Consider the following 18,233-nt stretch of genomic DNA (forward strand, 5'->3'; position numbering starts at 1 on the left):
GGGGAGAACAATAAAAAAAAAATCTTCCCCTCTCTGCTCAGCGCCCCTTCAGCGAAGCTTTAGGAGAAACGGAGCCCCTTCCATTTCTCCTCCCGCTTGGCTGAAGGGGCGCTGCGCAGCTCTCCCTTTCTGCTGAAGCCGGGAGAGTCTTGCTCTCCAGGCTTCAGCAAAAGGAACCTGAAGCCTCTGGAGCGCAGCGGGACCTCCCGCTGTGTTCCGGAGGCTTCAGGCAGCTATCCCTGAAGCCTTTGGAGTGCAGTGCGAGTTCCCGCTGCGCTCCGGAGGCTTCAGGTTCCTTTCGCTGAAGCCAAGGAGCCTGCATTCGCTCCATAGGACGCACACACATTTTCCCTTAATTTTTGGAGGGGGAAAAGTGCATCCTATAGAGCGAAAAATACAGTATGTTCCATGTCCAGGATGTGGGTATCTTTACTTTTACCTATGTTTCATGTGTTTTATTTCTTTTTAGTTACAATTGATTTTTATTATATTTTGAATGCTTTAAAAACACCCAATTTAAACTTTTTAATTACAAATTTCAATGTTTCGTAAACTGCTTAGAAGTGAATTTTTTAAAAATAAGTGCTATATAAACTTTGTTAAATAATAAATTTCATAAATCCCTGTCACTTCTTTAAGTGATACTTTGGTTTTATCCTTTCCTAAATACTGCAATAAACCTACAACTGGAATCCCATCTTGCTGAAATTAAAAGTTTTTAGGAAGAGACCTGAGACTTGAGAAAATAAATGTGGCAATAACATTAGTGCTTAGAAGTGAGTGCTTGCATATTGATTAAATAGTAGAATGAGGTTTAAAATGTTTAGAAAACATTGTGATTTACTTGCTCGAGGGGTAATGCTAAGATATTACTGGTTGATGTAACTGTGGGATGAAAGCATCCAGAATGTTAACTAAAGGGTTCCTGATCTCAAGGACTGTAGAACTCTGTGATGTCATATGCCTGAGACAGTTATGTCAGTTGGTACAGTAATGTCAGTAGCAGTATTTTGTGTGAGAGCAGCTGAACTGCTGTGCTGCTGCCTGCCTCGGAGTTAATCTGTTACAGTTTTGTCATAGATACAAATCAATGTAATATGTGTTGGTAACGTAAGTTACACCTTCCTGCCTTGTATATTTAACAAGTGCAAGTACACTGAGTAAAAGTTACTTATTTAAACTTTAAAAGAGAGTTTTTTAGTTTTTATAGGAGGGAAAAGGGTGAAATGGCCTGGGCTCTCTTTTGCATAACTCTGTAAAGTCTAATTCCCACGGTAACTACGTAATGGTGTATGGGGTTTTTTAAACTAAAATTTCAGGTTATTTTTTCTGTGTGTTTACCTGTACACATAAGAAAGTAATTTACATAACGAGCTGTGAACATATTTTTCAACACATAACTGGACAGGCTTTGTTCAATAAGGTAAAGTGGTTTATCTTTCTCGCAGAAGACAAAGATGATGAAAAAGAACTGGAAAAAGTAGAAGAAAAGGAGCATAACAAGGAGGAAGAGAGACCACCAGAAAAAGGTATGTATGGCAAAGATGAAAAATAGTTTTGCTGCAAGGAATTGAATTGCTGCATTCCTGTATTCAGACACTTTTGGAAGTTGTGTACATCCATAATATCTTCACTGAAATGTTTGCATATATTCCAACCGTCTTAACAGGAGCGCTTCTCGCCAGCCATCTTGAAACAGGAGCTTTGTAGTGCTGTTCACGCTGTTTTCCCCATCTAGCCATGCTTTGCTATGTGTTATAGTACTAGAAGGTTCAGGGCTAAATAGCAGATGAGTGAGAAAGGCTAAAAGGTAGTCTTTTTTGTTCCTTCTTCCTGAAACATCCCTGTATGGTGAAGGGGAGCAGAGGTTTTACCCTTGTGATATATCTCCCCACCCTTATGTACCGCAAACTGTTAAAAGAGAATGGAGCAGCCCTTCTCATTTTCTCCTCTTTTAAAAAAGAGTTTATTTTGCATTTTCAAGTTTACAAACAACAAAGAAAGGAATTAAGATCGAATCAATAAATCCTCTTTGACTTCCCTCACCCCTTTTGTGGATCATTATGCCAACGCTTTTCTCCTGTATCTCCTCTGTTACTCAAAATTTACCAATCTTTAAATAGTCCATACTTCAGCTTTTACCTACAAACAGTGCTTTTTCTCTGGGGGGACATGGGGGGACGCATACTCCTAAACATTTTGTGAATCTTTGTACTTTTACTGTATTTATTTCTCCCAATTTGAACTATAAAATGGTGATTTTCTTGAGTCAAAATGAGAGTACAGCTAAACATTTTTTAAAGAAAAAAAGCACTGCCTACAAGTATTATATCAGTCCTAGTAAAGGTAAAGGGTAAAGGGACCCCATTAGGTCCAGTCGTGGCCGACTCTGGGGTTGCGGCGCTCATCTCGCTTTATTGGCCGAGGGAGCCGGTGTACAGCTTCCGGGTCATGTGGCCAGCATAACTAATTCTGGCAAACCAGAGCAGCGCACGGAAACGCCGTTTACCTTCCCGCCGGAGCGGTACCTATTTATCTACTTGCACTTTGACGTGCTTTCGAACTGCTAGGTTGGCAGGAGCAGGGACCAAGCAACAGGAGCTCACCCCATCGTGGGGATTCAAACCACCGACCTTCTGATCGGCAAGTCCTAGGCTCTGTGGTTTAACCCACAGCGCCACCCGCGTCCCAATATCAATCCTACTAATGATTTTAATTGTTTACAATAATTTCTCAGCTACATTATGTACTTTCCCATTCCTTATTAAAATTCGATTCTTCCTGGTCCCTAATTCTTCCAGTCAATTTTGCTATTTCGGCCTAGTCCATTAGTTTTTTCTGCCATTCTTCCTTGGTAGGTATTGTATTTTCTTTCCATCTCTGAGCTAACAATATGTGGGCAGCTGTAGTAGCATACATAAATAGTCCCTTCTGGTCATTTGGAATCTCTGCACCTAAAACTTCTAAAAGAAAAACTTCAACTGCCACTTTGTTACAGAATCTCTGGGCTACAACAGACCTCAGAACAACATATTCAAGTCCTCATGAGTATATGTGACATAGTGTTGGCAGTAATTGATGAGGTGGGACCACTGAGTCAACAGTGCAGTAAAATAAGTGAAAGTTATTATGCCATGCATTTTGTATTCCTTTTAAACTGATAACAACAACAACAATTCTATAATTTATAACCCACCCATCTGGCTGGGTTTCCCTAGGCACTCTGGGCAGCTTGCAGCATATCTAAAAACATAATAAAAATATCAAGTGTTAAAAACCTCATGGTACAGAAATCCCTTCAGATGTTTTCCATAAAAGTTGTGTAATTATTTTATCTCCTTGACATCTGGAGGAAGGGCATCCATAGGGAGGGCACCACTACTGAGAAGGCCCTCCACCTGGTTTCCTGTAACTTTGCTTCTCGCAGTGAGAGAACCAGATGAATATTTATTTTTCAAGTTATTTGTCTTGAATGAAGAATATTTTGGTGGTCAGTAGAGTTCCTTGAAGAGTGTGCTGTATCCTTCTAGGTGAGGCATCAAGAAGAAAGCGTTCCAAATCAGAGGATATGGACAATGTCCATTCTAAACGCCGTCGACATACGGGTGAAGAATATGAAGCAGAATTTGAAGTAAAAATTACAACCAGAGGAGATATTAACCAGAAACTAGAAAAGGTAGAGTTGATTCCCGCTTATCTTGCAGACATTTGGCCTTTTAATTTCAAACACTTCTTTTCCACCAGCATCAACTTGCAAACATTTTGTCTTGAAGATCAGAATATTTCACTGTGTTGTGGTGAATTGAGTGAAAGGAAACTATTGTATTGTTATTAAGTTCCCATTGATCCCATCAGATAGAAATATTTAATACTGGAGTAGACCAATATTTCATATTTAGTTTGGCAACAGTCAGACCAGGAAATACATTCTTCCTCTTTAGCTCCTTATATCTGTGGTGAACACAGAGTAGTCCGTGGACCACTGGCCAGTTACTGGCTGACCCGCCTGTTGGTTGTTATGGGGGCGGTTGTTGTTTTTTTTGCAAAGAATGCTGGTTAAGTCTTTAGTCCTAAGAACACCACTGATCTGACTTTTTAATTTACTAATTAAGAGCGTATACCAAACATCTCTTAAAATGGCTTAAGTAGGATCTTGCTGTATCGTATCAAGACCCTCATGCAATATAATCCTTAACATGTGAGATTAGGAAAGTCTCAGACTAGACTGATAGTATGGCTTGTGGCTTAGGAATGATGAGTGTTGTCCAGCAACATCTGGAGGGTTCTCTAACTTGTATGCCACATGTAGTGCAGCCCTGTGGATGCTTGTTTATATGCAAATCAGAAAAGGTGATTTGTATAATGCACCCAAAAATAATATAATAATCAAAATAACAATAAAAATGTATAAATACAGTTTCATTGACATTGTGGTCAAAACTGGGATAAATATATCCACTTAAATGGCTTGTTGGGAGAGGAAAGTCTTTAGTGAGTGCTGGAAAGACACTGGAAGTTGTTGTCTATCTGTAACTTTCTGTTATATACAAATAGCTACCCTTAAATAGGTTGTAGATTTTGTGCTCTAAATATAAGAGGAAATCCCTTTTCAAATACATGTTGTAAAGAACACAGTCTACAAATAAATATGGGACATAGTTGGCATTTTAGACACGACAAACTAACAAGTGTGACTCTTCCTCTAAAACCATTAAGGGTGTGGATCCAAAAAGGAATGCAGAGAATGATTTCACTTGCTTGCAAACACTGAGATCCAAAAAAGATTTTTCATAGACATGTTTAATGAAACTACATGATCAACAAGCAAAAACCCAATTATTGATCTTAAGTTTTGTTTAAATACTAAAATATAGTTTAATTAGATAACCTAATAAAGAGTTATGTAATGCTGAGTGACATATGTGCTAATTGTACTGTATATAAAATGTTAATATTAGCATTTTCATGTGTTTTTGTAGGTCATCCAGCGGTTGCTAGAAGAAAAGTTCAACGCACTGCAGTGCGCTGTGTTTGATAAAAATCTAGCAGATCTGAAAACCAGAGTAGATAAGATTGAATGTAGCAAGAGACATAAAACTGTCCTTACCGAATTACAGGTACATATGCAGATCTGTTTTAAGACTTTGTGGCATTGTTTTTCAAAAGATATTTTTTCAACATTAAAAAGTAAGGCTCCTGTTGGTGTGTGTAATTTTTCCTTCAGATACTAATACTCTTTTTTTTTGGTTTTGTGTTTGTTTTATCTTTTGTGTTGAAATAAAATCTACATATCAGTTTAATGCTAGCTTTTGGCAAAAGAAAAGGTTCTTTTAGGAAATGCTTGTTAAGCTGTGTTTAATGAGGAGCTACAGCTTAACCACTCTCACAGAAGGGAAGGGTCTGGCTCTTGGGCAGCAATTATAGAAGCGAATAGAGGTGGAGAGAGGGATACAGCCTCAGAAAAGGGCAGTTACTTGTGCAGATAAATCATTTGGAAATAATATTATAACAAAATGGAAAAAAAATAGTACTCTGTTGATATTCAGAGTTAGTCAAACTTATCAGTAAACTCATTTAAATGAAGGGACCATTTGTTACTTAAATGACTTAGTTACTGCCCATCTTTGGGTTAGCTTTACTTAGCTTCCCTACATGAACTGTCATCCTGGATGTCCGAGAGCCTTGTATTTGATGTGAAATTGAAGGCCCTGCCAATAGACTTGAAAAATAACTTTTCAATAAATATTGGGTTTGTTTGTTTGATGAAGGGACAAATTGAGACACTAGAAACAGAATTAATTTATCATTTTCCAGTTTCCCCTGGGAGCACTAGCATCCTGTCTGACAAAATCTCAGTGATTGTGAAGGTTGGGGCTAGGAATGGCCAGGTAGGTGGGACTCTGCCTCAGAGCAGGCTACCCAACAGCAGTATTACCGCTGCATACCAGAGCAGTGCAGAGTGAGGGTGAGTTTGAGGTGGCGCAGATACAATGGTGGAAGCACCAAATTGATTCCACCAGTGCTCCTGCCTTGCCCCATCCACCAGCCTGGTAAGCATCGCTTGACACCCTGTGCACCCAGATGCTCCTGATAAATTGGATACATAATCACTGGAAATGAGGAATTGTATTTATTTTATTTTTATTATTTTGACCTCATTTGTTGATACGACTAACCATCAAAGCAAAATTGAATTAAACTAAAATACTTTTTGAGATTGTATCTGATTTCTCTGTCATATTTCTCTCTCTTTTTTTTTTTAAGGCTAAAATTGCAAGATTAACTAGACGTTTTGGAGCAGCCAGAGAGGATTCAAAGAAAAGACAAGAAGTAAGGACAGATATTTTTTCATGTTTCTGATTACTGTTAGATCAAAATTTACCTTGGTTGTAATCAGATTGGACTTCATTGAAATGACCATAGCTCACAGTGAGGAACTCAAAAGGCCACAGTTTTCTTCTTGAAGTAGGAAGGAAAAATAAAGATTAATAAATTTATTCAGTTTTATGGGCTCAAGCCCACTTCACTAGATGCATGAAGTAAAATCTTCGTTAGCAGGTATATAAAGCAGAAAACTGGATGGCAGAAGTTGAATGTCAGTGAGATGCAAAAATATAGTCCGTGATTGGAATTGTTCTGTTATTTAACACCCAATCTGCTCTGGAGGGGTTTTGGTTGAGATGGCAATGAGATCCCTAATGCCCCCTTCCAAATGGGAAAGCAGAAGTGTCACCAGCAGAAACCCCAGAAATGGGGTATTGAGGGGGCAGAGCCAGAACAGGATCTGTGAGATCCTGAACTCTCCTACTTCTGCCATGTGACAGCAAACTGCCCCAGTTTAGGCCTCTTCACTGCACCAACCAGGGCACTTACTCAGCAAAGAGGCATTTTATCCTCCCCAAGCACACCTCCACCCAATTTTTCAGCCTTGTCTGGTGGGAGTAGTGGGACTCTGGATTTGGCAGAGAAGGATGCTTTGGGAAGCTCTCATACGTGCTTGGGAGGCTCTCATAAGATCTTGGGTGGCCCTTGTGTGTGTTTAATTTGTGTAATTTCAGTTGGCCAGCCATCAATAACATAAAGCTGCGTTGCACAAGTTAAATATATGCAAGTTGTGAGTAAACTGTATAATGAAGTACTCACAAAGCAACTTAATAATTTTGGAGTCCTGACAGTAAAAAAGTATACCATGTATGCTTTGTGACTTTGAGGACATAGGTCTCACCTTGGTTTGCGTTACTTTTTAGAATCTACAAAACACACCCCATTCCCCAGGAAAAGCAGTGGGCGACACAGGCAATATCAACAGCGTGGCGTATCGGTAAGCTTTGAGAATATAGCTGTTACACTCATATTGTGGACTTGTGGAACTTGCCTTATGTACTTGGAATGACACATTTGCATAAAAATACAATATATCTTGGCTGATGGACTCGTTTTCCTGTTATATACTAGCCCAGTTCATACATCATATTTAACCGTAATTAAAAACAAAGTTTGGTTTAATGTGAACAATCTGCATGCTAGTGCACACTGTGCACATGTTGTTGTTCCACTTCTTCCCTGTTGCTGCACCTCTGCTGGGAAACAAGCCAGTATCTGACTTTTCATAACATCCAAATCCAAGCTCATTTCTTTCCAAACAAACCATGAGCATATCTTTAGATCTGTTCTTGGCTTACTACCGTGGTTTGTTTGAGGGAGACAAACCACAAGTCGAGGTTCATAACAGGCCAGCAGCACAGAGACAGAGCAAGAACCACTGAACATGCTGCTAGTTTACATTAAACCATAGTCTGTTTTTCACTATGGTGTATAATGACATGTGAACTAGGTAGCTGTGCCCTGTTCTCTTCTACTGTTAAAAATATGAATGTTTTAATCAGTTCTCATGCAGTCATCAAAAATTAACATACCTGTATAAAATTAGAGCCAATAATAGTTTTGGTTCTCAATTTTTCAGGAATTCAAAATAATAATAATAGTAATAATAATAATAATAATAATAATAATAATAATAATAATAATTTATACCCCATCCATCTGACTGAGTTGTCCCAGCCACTCTGGGTGGCTTATTACACTCCTGCACATATACAATGTAACTAGTGATATTGTGAGATACTGCTGAATAAATGGATAGAGATAAATTACTTCAAATTTCAAAAATAGCTTTCCCCTGTACTGCTCTTTGCTTCACCTAACAGCTAACAAGTACAGCTAACAAGTATCTTTATTCCACAGAAATGCCGGAACAGTAAGACAAATGCTGGAGTCCAAGAGAAATGTAGGAGATACCACATCAAATACTTTACAGTCCCCTGTGAATACAGGTAGAATGTTTCTCACGTCTCAGATATGTATTTAACCTCTCCCCCCTTCTTTATCCAAGAAAAGTGCCTTAGTATAAATCTTTCAGATGAAAGTTATGAGTATCAAAAGCAGCAGCAGATGTTGCTCTCCTTTTTGAACTCAGTGGTGGCACTATATGATGTCTTGTTATAGAAACAACATCTATTCACTACTACAGATCACTTTTTATTATTCAAGAGCTGTAATGAACACAGAAATGAAAAGTGTTTGCTCTCAGTTTTTCTGCTTAGTGCGGGACACTTCTGCTCTCCTGTGTTCTCTTTCGTCCCCTCCCCTGGCCTCTCCTTTCATAAATCAGTCCTGTTATCAGTAGTGCATTTAGGGATGCCACCATCTCATCTGAAATAAGTGAAAGAACTACATGCCATAAGCATTCTGATAACACAGAGCCCCATATTTCAGATTAACTTTATCAGTTGTTTCATGTAGATGTTTCAAAGCAAAGAAGAAAAAACAGAACTTTGAGGGAGAATACTATTCTAGCACCACTTCCCATAACCTTCTGTCAAGAAAAGAAGCAGAACCACCACATCACAGCACACACACACCACAATTTCCAACCCAGAAGAATACTGTAGTATTGAAAACCACTGGAAAATCCAGGGTTGTACCCCTTACATCTCTCCTCTGGCATCCTCCAAGAAGGATGCATTAAGCTTCATGCTGACTAAGAGGTTCAGTGTATGCCAACTAGCCCATTAGAAGCCAAGGAAAACAAGGGTTGCAACTTAAGATTTCTGTTAGAAACTTGTCTGCTCTTGTCAGCATCCTCAGGTGTAATTAAATTGTACTCATCCAAACTACTACAATAGATGTTTACGTAAGAGCATTTTCCATATCAATTCTGAAACCAAATATATATAAAAAATGTCTAGTAGCACCTTAGAGACCAACTGAGTTTGTTCTTGGTATAAGCTTTCGTGTGCATGCACACTTCTTCGGATATTCTGAAACCAATAAAACATCTAAGTCAATGCAGGTACTGATGCAACAGACAGCTCTTGCATCAGAAGCTTTGTGATCAGAAGAGCTTTTGAGGGCACAACTATAGATGGAAACAGCCAGTCTTTACCAAACCTAGACCCATAGAAAATATTCAAATAGAGTACAAATTCAAAGAAAACATTTGACATACACCTCTGTGTTGTAATATATAGAATGCTAGTCTTACTCTGTTTCCAGTGGCTTCCAAGGAATGCTGTTGGCCGATAATATTTCAAGGGAAGCACAGGGACAGAGTCACTGTACACCTTGTACCAAGGTTAAAATAGTTAATTGAAGGGTATATTTTATATATTTTATATCAAGTTATGACAACTTTACTGGTGCCATGATCTACAGAAATAAACCACAGAAAAAGGTTCAAATTAGCACACGCCATTACAACATGTTTTAAAGAGTGAATTCCAAAGAATGTTCTCTATAATCATGATTCCTGTTTCCAGTCCTGTACAGGCTTCTTCAGTCCATCTTGACCTCAGATATCAAGTTGATATATTCTACTTTATTGATGGAAGTAGTTCAATTGGCATAGATTTTTAAAACAATTATCTTTTTACTATTTTGTAGTGTCTGCTACCCCTCTTAGTACTCCACAGACAGCCATCAGTGGACATCCAAAACCACAGACTCCTGTCACCTCTGCACCATTGACTTCTGGCTCCTTGTCAACTTCGGTTCTACCTGCGGCCAACACAGCAACAGTAGTCGGCACGAGTCAAGTGGCTGGTGGAAGCGCACAGCCAATGTCTGTTTCATTGCAGTCTTTGCCAGTAATACTGCATGTACCTGTTGCAATGTCCTCCCAGCCTCAGATCCTGCAAGGCCATACTGGTACTTTGGTTACTAACCAGCAATCTGGCAACGTGGAATTTATACCTGTACAAAGTCAATCTAATGTTGGCAACTTGACCAAAACTCCATTGTCTCTGTCATCGGCTAATTCAATAAAACCAAGCAGCTCATCTGTGCCCAGCTCTAACATTCAGAGGAACTCTTCAGCCGGTGTTGGGTGTTCTATAGGGACAACTCTAGCTGTGCAGGCTGTATCAACAGCACACCCTGTTGCACAAGCCGCAAGGACTACTTTGGCTACTGTAAGCACATCAGGGGTGTATACTCCTCCCATCAATAGGAATTCCATACAGATGAAGATACCTCTGTCAGCCTTCAGCAGTACAACTCCTTCTGAAGCAAGCACTGCAGCAACACCTAGAGTTGGTAAGTTTTATATGTCCACTGCACTTGCACTAGGGTAGAAAACTGGTGTACGGGGGAACATGTTGATTTTGAAATAAATCTGAACTTTCAGAGTTCCATATTTAGTACTCAGTTCACCATATATGATTGACTGTTAAGTGTTTGCAATGATTGCTGTTAAACTAAGTATATGTGTTATAAAGTACATTGCTTAATAGCCAATGAAATGTGGTTTCTCGCCTCCTTCAGAGAGTCAAACATCCAGGTTGCTACTGCCTTCGCTGCCACCAGCAGATATTTCAGCAAACAAAAAAGGACCCGAGACAGCTGCACAGGTAAGTTGGTTTTTATTTTTCTTTATATGGTTTCAGTTTCTTCCTCATTCAGTAAATCACCTTGGACGTTGTTACATTTTTAGCAAATACAGATTTTGTTTTTCAAAATGCTAGCAGAAAATTAATGTTACTAAAAAAATTATACCAGTATGTGACAAGTAGTTGATATACAAGATTATATTTATTTTATTTACCACTTACATGCCAAAATGACTTCATCTGTGAAGGAACACGGATCTTTATCTAAAGCTTGAAAAGCCCTAACACAATTGAACATAAACCTTATGTGTGCTCCACCTACATGCATGGAGGTCGGGAATGGAACTCCTGTGTGAAATGGTCACTGCTTGTATATGTACCCTAAATTATGAGAAGAGGCAAATGTGTGTTTATATGGAAGAGCAAGAGACTCTGCAAGTTAAAAAGTTAACTCTTGTTATCGACTGTAAAAATTAACAACAAATATAAGGACAGCATTAAAAGGAGAGAAAAAAGGCATTAAAAGGAGACTATGGATGCAGAGGTTTCCGTGCGCTGCTCTGGTTCGCCACATGACCCGGAAGCTGTACGCCAGCTCTCTCGGCCAATAAAGCGAGATGAGCGCCGCAACCCCAGAGTCGGCCACGACTGGACCTAATGGTCAGGGGTCCCTTGACCTTTACTATGGATGCAGAGATAAGAAAAAATCTGCAAAGGCATTTTCTTTAGAACAGAAAAGATCTTAATTTAACATTTTAAAACTACAAGCGAGGAACTCAAACTATATCCTTGTCCTTTCTGTGTGTGGCAATTATTCTGTCTGCAGTGTTTCTTTCTGTCCCGGTAAGATGTTATGTCTTTCTTTCCACCGGTTGTTGCCTTGGGCGAAGCTGATATTCCATTGTTGTTTCAAAAATGTATCCATTGCTCCGTCCCGTGCTTTGTTGTTTTGCAACTTTAACAACAGCTGCAGAAATTACTATCTCAATAAATAACCCGTTTTCACCATTTTCCCTCTCAGCCTGGGAAGAAGAGTGGTTTGTTGAACTGCAAATGATTCAGTAAATCTCAAATTCAAACTTTAAAGTCTTTGCAGTTGTTTATGTTCTGCAGTTTATGATCTCATCTTTTCTAGCATGTGCCTGTACTTTAGTCCAATTAAACTAATTAACAGGAGAACCTCTGTTTTTTAATGGCGGAGAGTTTTCAGCAGGCAAAGTGCTTTTGCAGTCAGCGCCTCCCTGCCTCCCGCAATCCATGCCAGTCAGGTACCAAGACGAACTGCGAGTGAAGCTCATTCCCCCTTATCCTAGGGGGAATTTGCAAGGATAATTACCCTCAAGCATCCTTGTTTTTCCTTCGCCAACAATCTCCCCAGTCACGGGAGCTGCATCTATTCAGACCAGAACCGGAAGCCACCTTTGTACTAATATTAAAACATGTCTGCGCAGGCTTCCATAAACAATTTTTTTTATCGGGCACCAGAAGTGGCAGAACAAATGTACCTAACTAATGCCAATAGGCAGGGAGTTCAAGTGTGTACATTCTACCACAGTGAAAGATTGGTTGCTCACAAGTGCAGAACAGACATCGTGTGACAGTTATAAAACTGCCAGTTCCACATATCAAGTTGAGTGGGTGGGTATATATGGGTTAAAGCAAGTAAGATATGTGAGCTGAGTATCCAGCCCTTCTATACCATTGGACAAGTACTAGAAATTAAGTTACTAGTCTGCATTATCTCACGTAGATGAAAGATTTACAGCCCTTTTCATTAATATTTTCTTTTCCTGATACTTGTATATATAGGCAAAGTGAGACAGAATGAAGCAGTTACTGGTCATTGGCCAAGCTAAATGTCTGCCTTGAAAGAACCATATTGAGCTGAACCAGGTCTCCCGTTAACCAACATCAATAAGACTAATACTTAGTAGTATTAGTAAGTACTAGTAGTTGGAAAGTATGGGACCTAATAAACATTCATAATATAAAAGAAAGCTCACTTTATTTTAGATGCTGAAAATGCATTTGACTAAGTGGAGAGTAAATGAGAGGCACAAATACAAGATGGGTGACACCTGGCTTGAGAGCAGTACATGTGAAAAGGATCTAGGAGTCTTGGTTGACCACAAACTTGACATGAGCCAACAGTGTGACGCGTCAGCTAAAAAAGCCAATGCAATTCTGGGCTGCATCAATAGGAGTATAGCATCTAGATCAAGGGAAGTAATAGTGCCACTGTATTCTGCTCTGGTCAGACCTCACCTGGAGTACTGTGTCCAGTTCTGGGCACCACAGTTCAAGAAGGACACTGACAAAGTGGAACGTGTCCAGAGGAGGGCAACCAAAATGGTCAAAGGCCTGGAAACGATGCCTTATGAGGAACGGCTAAGGGAGCTGGGCATGTTTAGCCTGGAGAAGAGGAGGTTAAGGGGTGATATGATAGCCATGTTCAAATATATAAAAGGATGTCACATAGAGGAGGGAGAAAGGTTGTTTTCTGCTGCTCCAGAGAAGCAGACATGGAGCAATGGATCCAAACTACAAGAAAGAAGATTCCACCTAAACATTAGGAAGAACTTCCTGACAGTAAGAGCTGTTCGACAGTGGAATTTGCTGCCAAGGAGTGTGGTGGAGTCTCCTTCTTTGGAGGTCTTTAAGCGGAGGCTTGACAACCATATGTCAGGAGTGCTCTGATGGTGTTTCCTGCTTGGAGGGGGTTGGACTCTATGGCCCTTGTGGTCTCTTCCAACTCTATGATTCTATGATTCTATGAAATAGAATATTTCAAAAGTTCTGTCCTTTATCTGTGTTTTATACTTACTTTAATAGCCTCAGCATCTGAATCATTATCCATAGCAGTTAGAGAAACAGCAAAGTTCAAGGATTAAAATTGTACAGTGGGCAGGCAGTGTTTATTTGAATGAAGATTTAGTAGTCTGGCCAACACAGATGAACTTCCATGCTAATAAATGCATTTTTTAAAATCCTATAAAATAGAACCAAATTGAATTTGCCTATCTGAAAGCACTCTCAATCTACAGATTACCTGTAGAACTGAGGTGCTTATATTCAGATAATTTAGTATTGATATTATTTTAGTAAAATTTGGTATTTACAATTTATTTTAATAATCAACAATTTTTTTGCATCTTGCCTGGCAGTAGAAATGAGATAATAAGACACCAGCAGCCACTCCCACTCCATCCTGGCAACCCTCATTCCATCATGACAACCTTCAGTCATCAGTTGTAATGTTGCACACAAGTGCTCTTGAAGGACATTATAGAACCAAATTACCTCTCCCAAACACAGTGCATTAACATGCTTCCAGGAAGAGACTGCAGCACCTTTCCATCCACAACTCCTATGGGCCAACATTTGGATGTTCCTTTTGTAGTATATGCTAACATTCTATAATATTTAAACATTTTAAAAAAACCCAGTTCGGTAAATGTGGGTGTGTATCATATTTTTTCCTTCCTTCTTAAAGAACTTGGAGTCCCATAAGCTGCCACACAATCTCTCTTCCATTACTCTGCTTTAGATTTATGTGATCCTCTGTATATGTAGAACAAACTACCTTAGTGATGTCTTTGGAAAAGTAAAGGACTTCCTTAAATTGTCTGCTTATTTCTATAGTTTCAACTGTCAGATAAAACCCTTTAGATTTGTCAAGGCATTTGCTGGGATTTATTGAGTTCGTTTTATGTTTTCTTGTGATGATTTTAGATTTTATTGCATGCTACTTTTAACACTTTGTTGGAAAGGGAATGGACAAACAAACAAACAAATATTTGTCTTCCAGAGTGGAAAGGCCACAGGCAGTGGAGTAATTGATCTCACACTGGATGATGAAGATGATGGCTCTTCTCAAGGTAAGCCAGAAGATATGCATGAATCATGATGGACTTTGACTAACTGGACATCTCATGCTTTTTGGTAAATGTTAACTGCCAAAGATGATAAATATTTGCCAAGTCAAAAGATTCTGTCAGACGGCACTATTGAAGTTTTAAACTTAAAATGCCATCCAGTGTTCTAGGCAGCGATTCTGATGTAGGTATTAGTAATATATTTGTGCAGTGTGTCCTTACATCATTAAAGTATGTTCAAGTTTTGATAGATATCCTGCCGTCCTGTTTGAATGTGTTTTCCATGAGTGTATAGGATTGTTCCCACCATCTGAACTTAGTGTTTAGATATTTGTTCTTATATGTTTCAATACTTCTATCTTCATGACTTGAGTTAAGCACATTTGCTGCTGAAAACCTATGTTCATCCATTCTTAAATTAGATGTCTTAATGTTGTGGTTTGTAGCTGATTCTAGTCATAATATTGTGCTAGTCCTTATATTGTCTTTTTGTGCCTACAGTTAATAAACTCATGATTGATTAGCCATACATTATGTGAATATATTCATGCTATTCTAGTCCAAGCTGGCTTTGTGCCCCCTACCCTCACTTACAGTGGAAAATATCAAACAAGATACTAACTTTCTCCCATTTTTGTATTGGATGAAATGTGCAGACATAGTGGATTCAGGTGTGAGACAGGCATGGTTTGGAGAAAACAGCTTTGCAGGCCACATTTGAACCCCTGGAAGGTCATGTTTGGCCTACAGGCTGGAGGTTTCCCATTCCTGGTTTAGAAGATTTAAATAAACAAGAGGACCTTGTAGAGCAGTACCCAATAACCCCTTAAACACGTGCATAATGGAGCTATGAGCCTACAGTCATGTACATTTACTCCCATTGAAATTGGCTGGCATAATTATGTATAATTAAATGTGGAATTTGCTGCCAGTGTATCTTGCTACATCCTATATTACTCTAAATAAGGCAGTTGACACAATGTCTTGAGGATTTCAGAAATTTCATCCAGATACTTGACTAGTGTAATATTCTTGAACTGTGGTCATTGCTGCCATTCACAGACATTCTGAAACCTTATAAAATGAAGCTACTACTACTGCTAGCCTTTATTGGCATATGTTAAAGTAGTAAAATCATAAAATCATACACAGTCATCCAAATGTTGTTATTACTAAGTTAATAGAATGTGAGTTAGTAAGGGTTGCTCTCAAATGCAATATTTTGTCTGAGTCCAGGAATTTGGCGACCACCCCTTCAAATTGCAGGGATCGTCTAATCCTTTTCAGAATGCTATGAAAGGCCTGATCTGAGTTACGAGGCTTATTTGCTGGGTCGATTGTATAGTCAGAAGTAAGGAGGAGTGGTCACTTTCTGTATGGACTCCAATAAGTAAAGGTACAGGACCCCTGGATGGTTAAGTCCAATCAAAGGCAACTATGGGGTTGCAGTGCTCATCTTGCTTTCGGACCAATAGAAGAAAAGTTAACATCAGAGTGTAGATTTAGAGAACAGATACAATACTACACTATGACCCGTTGATGAGATAAAAGTAAACTCATCGTCACCAGGAAAGTTATTCAGTCCATTTGTATGGGCAATACAAAACTTCATAAGTTTTAACCCCAGTCTGTTCATTAATCTATCCTTAGAGGAGCAGGGGACAGATAGTGGGGTAGGTATTATATCTATCCCTTCAAAGCCCAGTTAGGTTACAATATTTTGGTTGTTGGCCCCAATTTGAGCATTTAAAATGAAGCTGTGAACTGTACAGGTGAGATCCTTTAATTGATGTTTTTATTTCATTGTAAAAACTGAAAGGAGAATCTGTGTTGCAACTGACTGCCACTTCAGCAAGTTTTTCAGCAGTTTTTCATCTGCTTGTTTCAGTTTATAATTGCACATTGATTTCCCCCCCCTTTCCTAAGCAGGTGGCAAGAAGCAGAACCAATCTATCCCTGCATTGAGCCTGTCAACCCAGTCTTTAGCTCGTCCTCTGCAGCCAGTACAGACAAGCCCTCTCCAACCAGCAGGCATGCCAACAACTGGCCTGTCGCAGACAACCATACATGTTCTCCCCACAGGTAAGACTGCATAGCCTAGGGAAAGGAAATAGTTCAGTATGGAAGGAGAGATTCCAGAACAGTGAATTGCCTCTTGGATGCAGTATTTCCAGGCGGCTATAGAAAATGTTATTTTTTTACACTTAAATGATGCCCAGAGGGGATAATGCAATAAAATATCGCTGACCTAGAGGGAACTACTATGAGAATGCCTGCTTAGCTCTGAAGAGCTTACATCCATTAATCACCAAAGGGATGGTGAACTTACAGACTGAGGTTCAGAAAATTATAGGGGAGAAAGACATTTGTGTGCATGCACCAGACTGATCCATGTTCTGAAGAATCCAGTTGGGTTTTATAAATTATTTTTTTACTGTAGTTATTCAGTAATTTTGAAAGCTACCTTTTGAATCTTTTCTTTATTCGGTAAATCACATTACTAAAATTTAAGTGTCAATGAACTATGAGAAATTGCTTGATTTGTATGCTTTGGTTTTGTGCAGCATATGCTTTCTAGGCTGAGAACATTTTATACTCTTTTGATTACAATTTTGCTTCTAGCCCAGACAACTGTGAATGTAACCCATCGTCCAGTGACTCAGACTCCTGCCAGGCTCCCAATACCAAGAGCCCCTGCTAACCATCAAGTAGTCTATACTACTCTTCCTACACCATCAGGACAGAATCCTGTGCGAACCACAGTCATGCAGAGCCCTAGTTTAAGGCAGGTCAACCCACAAAACTCTGGTAAGCTCATCTGTCAGAGAAAGGTTTATATTTTAGCAGATGTGCAGCTGTACCTTGGTTCAAAAGGAGATGCCAATTTTGTTAGAATTAGACAAATATATTGCAGCAGAAAGCTTGCCCAGAAAGCAAGGTGTAAACATTCGTATTCAAAGCATTTTGAGATTGGACTTTAGGGTGTTTGTGATATTTGACTATGTTTTTTATAACATCCTATGTACATGTAAAAGAAAGTATAGTTATGGCAAGCTTTAATACTATCTTTTTGTGTCTGCCAAATATTTTTTGTGATAGTTTGCAGTGTTAAGCAAATAAATGACCTAAATTCGTCACAATGTATCATTATATTATTAACTTCTTTAACATATTGTGCCTTTGTGTATCGCTCTAGGTGTGACAGTAAGAGTGCCTCAGACAACTGCGTATGTTGTAAACAATGGGCTAACCTTGGGATCTGGAGGACCTCAACTCACAGTTCACCATCGGCCAGCTCAAGTGCATTCAGTAAGCACCCGTGTCCAGTTGTTGAGATGAATGTTTGGAGAAGAGTTTATCTCCCATGTCATATATGCTATTGTTTTTTAGCAGTATCTGTTAGCAGTTGGGGACTTGCACAGCTGGACAGTCCCTACTTTAAATGGTCTTAGATTCATTCATTCATTTAAAA

The 18,233-nt window shown here is 39.1% G+C and overlaps 1 protein-coding gene across 13 annotated transcripts in view; it reads left to right on the plus strand.

Annotated features, from left to right (window-relative positions):
- The window catches only part of ATF7IP (activating transcription factor 7 interacting protein), a 66,549-nt gene that overhangs the window by 42,717 nt on the left and 5,599 nt on the right, over positions 1 to 18,233 (plus strand). For 8 of the 13 annotated variants that reach the window (XR_014539036.1, XM_083573757.1, XM_083573758.1 and 5 more), the window contains 12 exons: positions 1,449 to 1,529; positions 3,531 to 3,676; positions 4,980 to 5,117; positions 6,265 to 6,330; positions 7,248 to 7,321; positions 8,245 to 8,333; positions 9,943 to 10,593; positions 10,822 to 10,907; positions 14,695 to 14,764; positions 16,688 to 16,843; positions 17,384 to 17,569; positions 17,958 to 18,070. Coding sequence is in view for 10 of the 13 variants with exons in the window: in XM_083573757.1 (XP_083429883.1) it covers positions 1,449 to 1,529; positions 3,531 to 3,676; positions 4,980 to 5,117; positions 6,265 to 6,330; positions 7,248 to 7,321; positions 8,245 to 8,333; positions 9,943 to 10,593; positions 10,822 to 10,907; positions 14,695 to 14,764; positions 16,688 to 16,843; positions 17,384 to 17,569; positions 17,958 to 18,070 (1,856 nt within the window). In the remaining 3 variants the exon portion in view is untranslated. The remainder of the gene's footprint in view (positions 1 to 1,448; positions 1,530 to 3,530; positions 3,677 to 4,979; positions 5,118 to 6,264; positions 6,331 to 7,247; positions 7,322 to 8,244; positions 8,334 to 9,942; positions 10,594 to 10,821; positions 10,908 to 14,694; positions 14,765 to 16,687; positions 16,844 to 17,383; positions 17,570 to 17,957; positions 18,071 to 18,233) is intronic. The other 5 variants (XR_014539034.1, XR_014539035.1, XM_083573753.1 and 2 more) reach the window with 1 other exon arrangement.

The sequence above is a fragment of the Podarcis filfolensis genome (genome assembly GCF_964270895.1).
Source record: "Podarcis filfolensis genome assembly, chromosome: 10".
NCBI lineage: Eukaryota > Metazoa > Chordata > Lepidosauria > Squamata > Lacertidae > Podarcis > Podarcis filfolensis.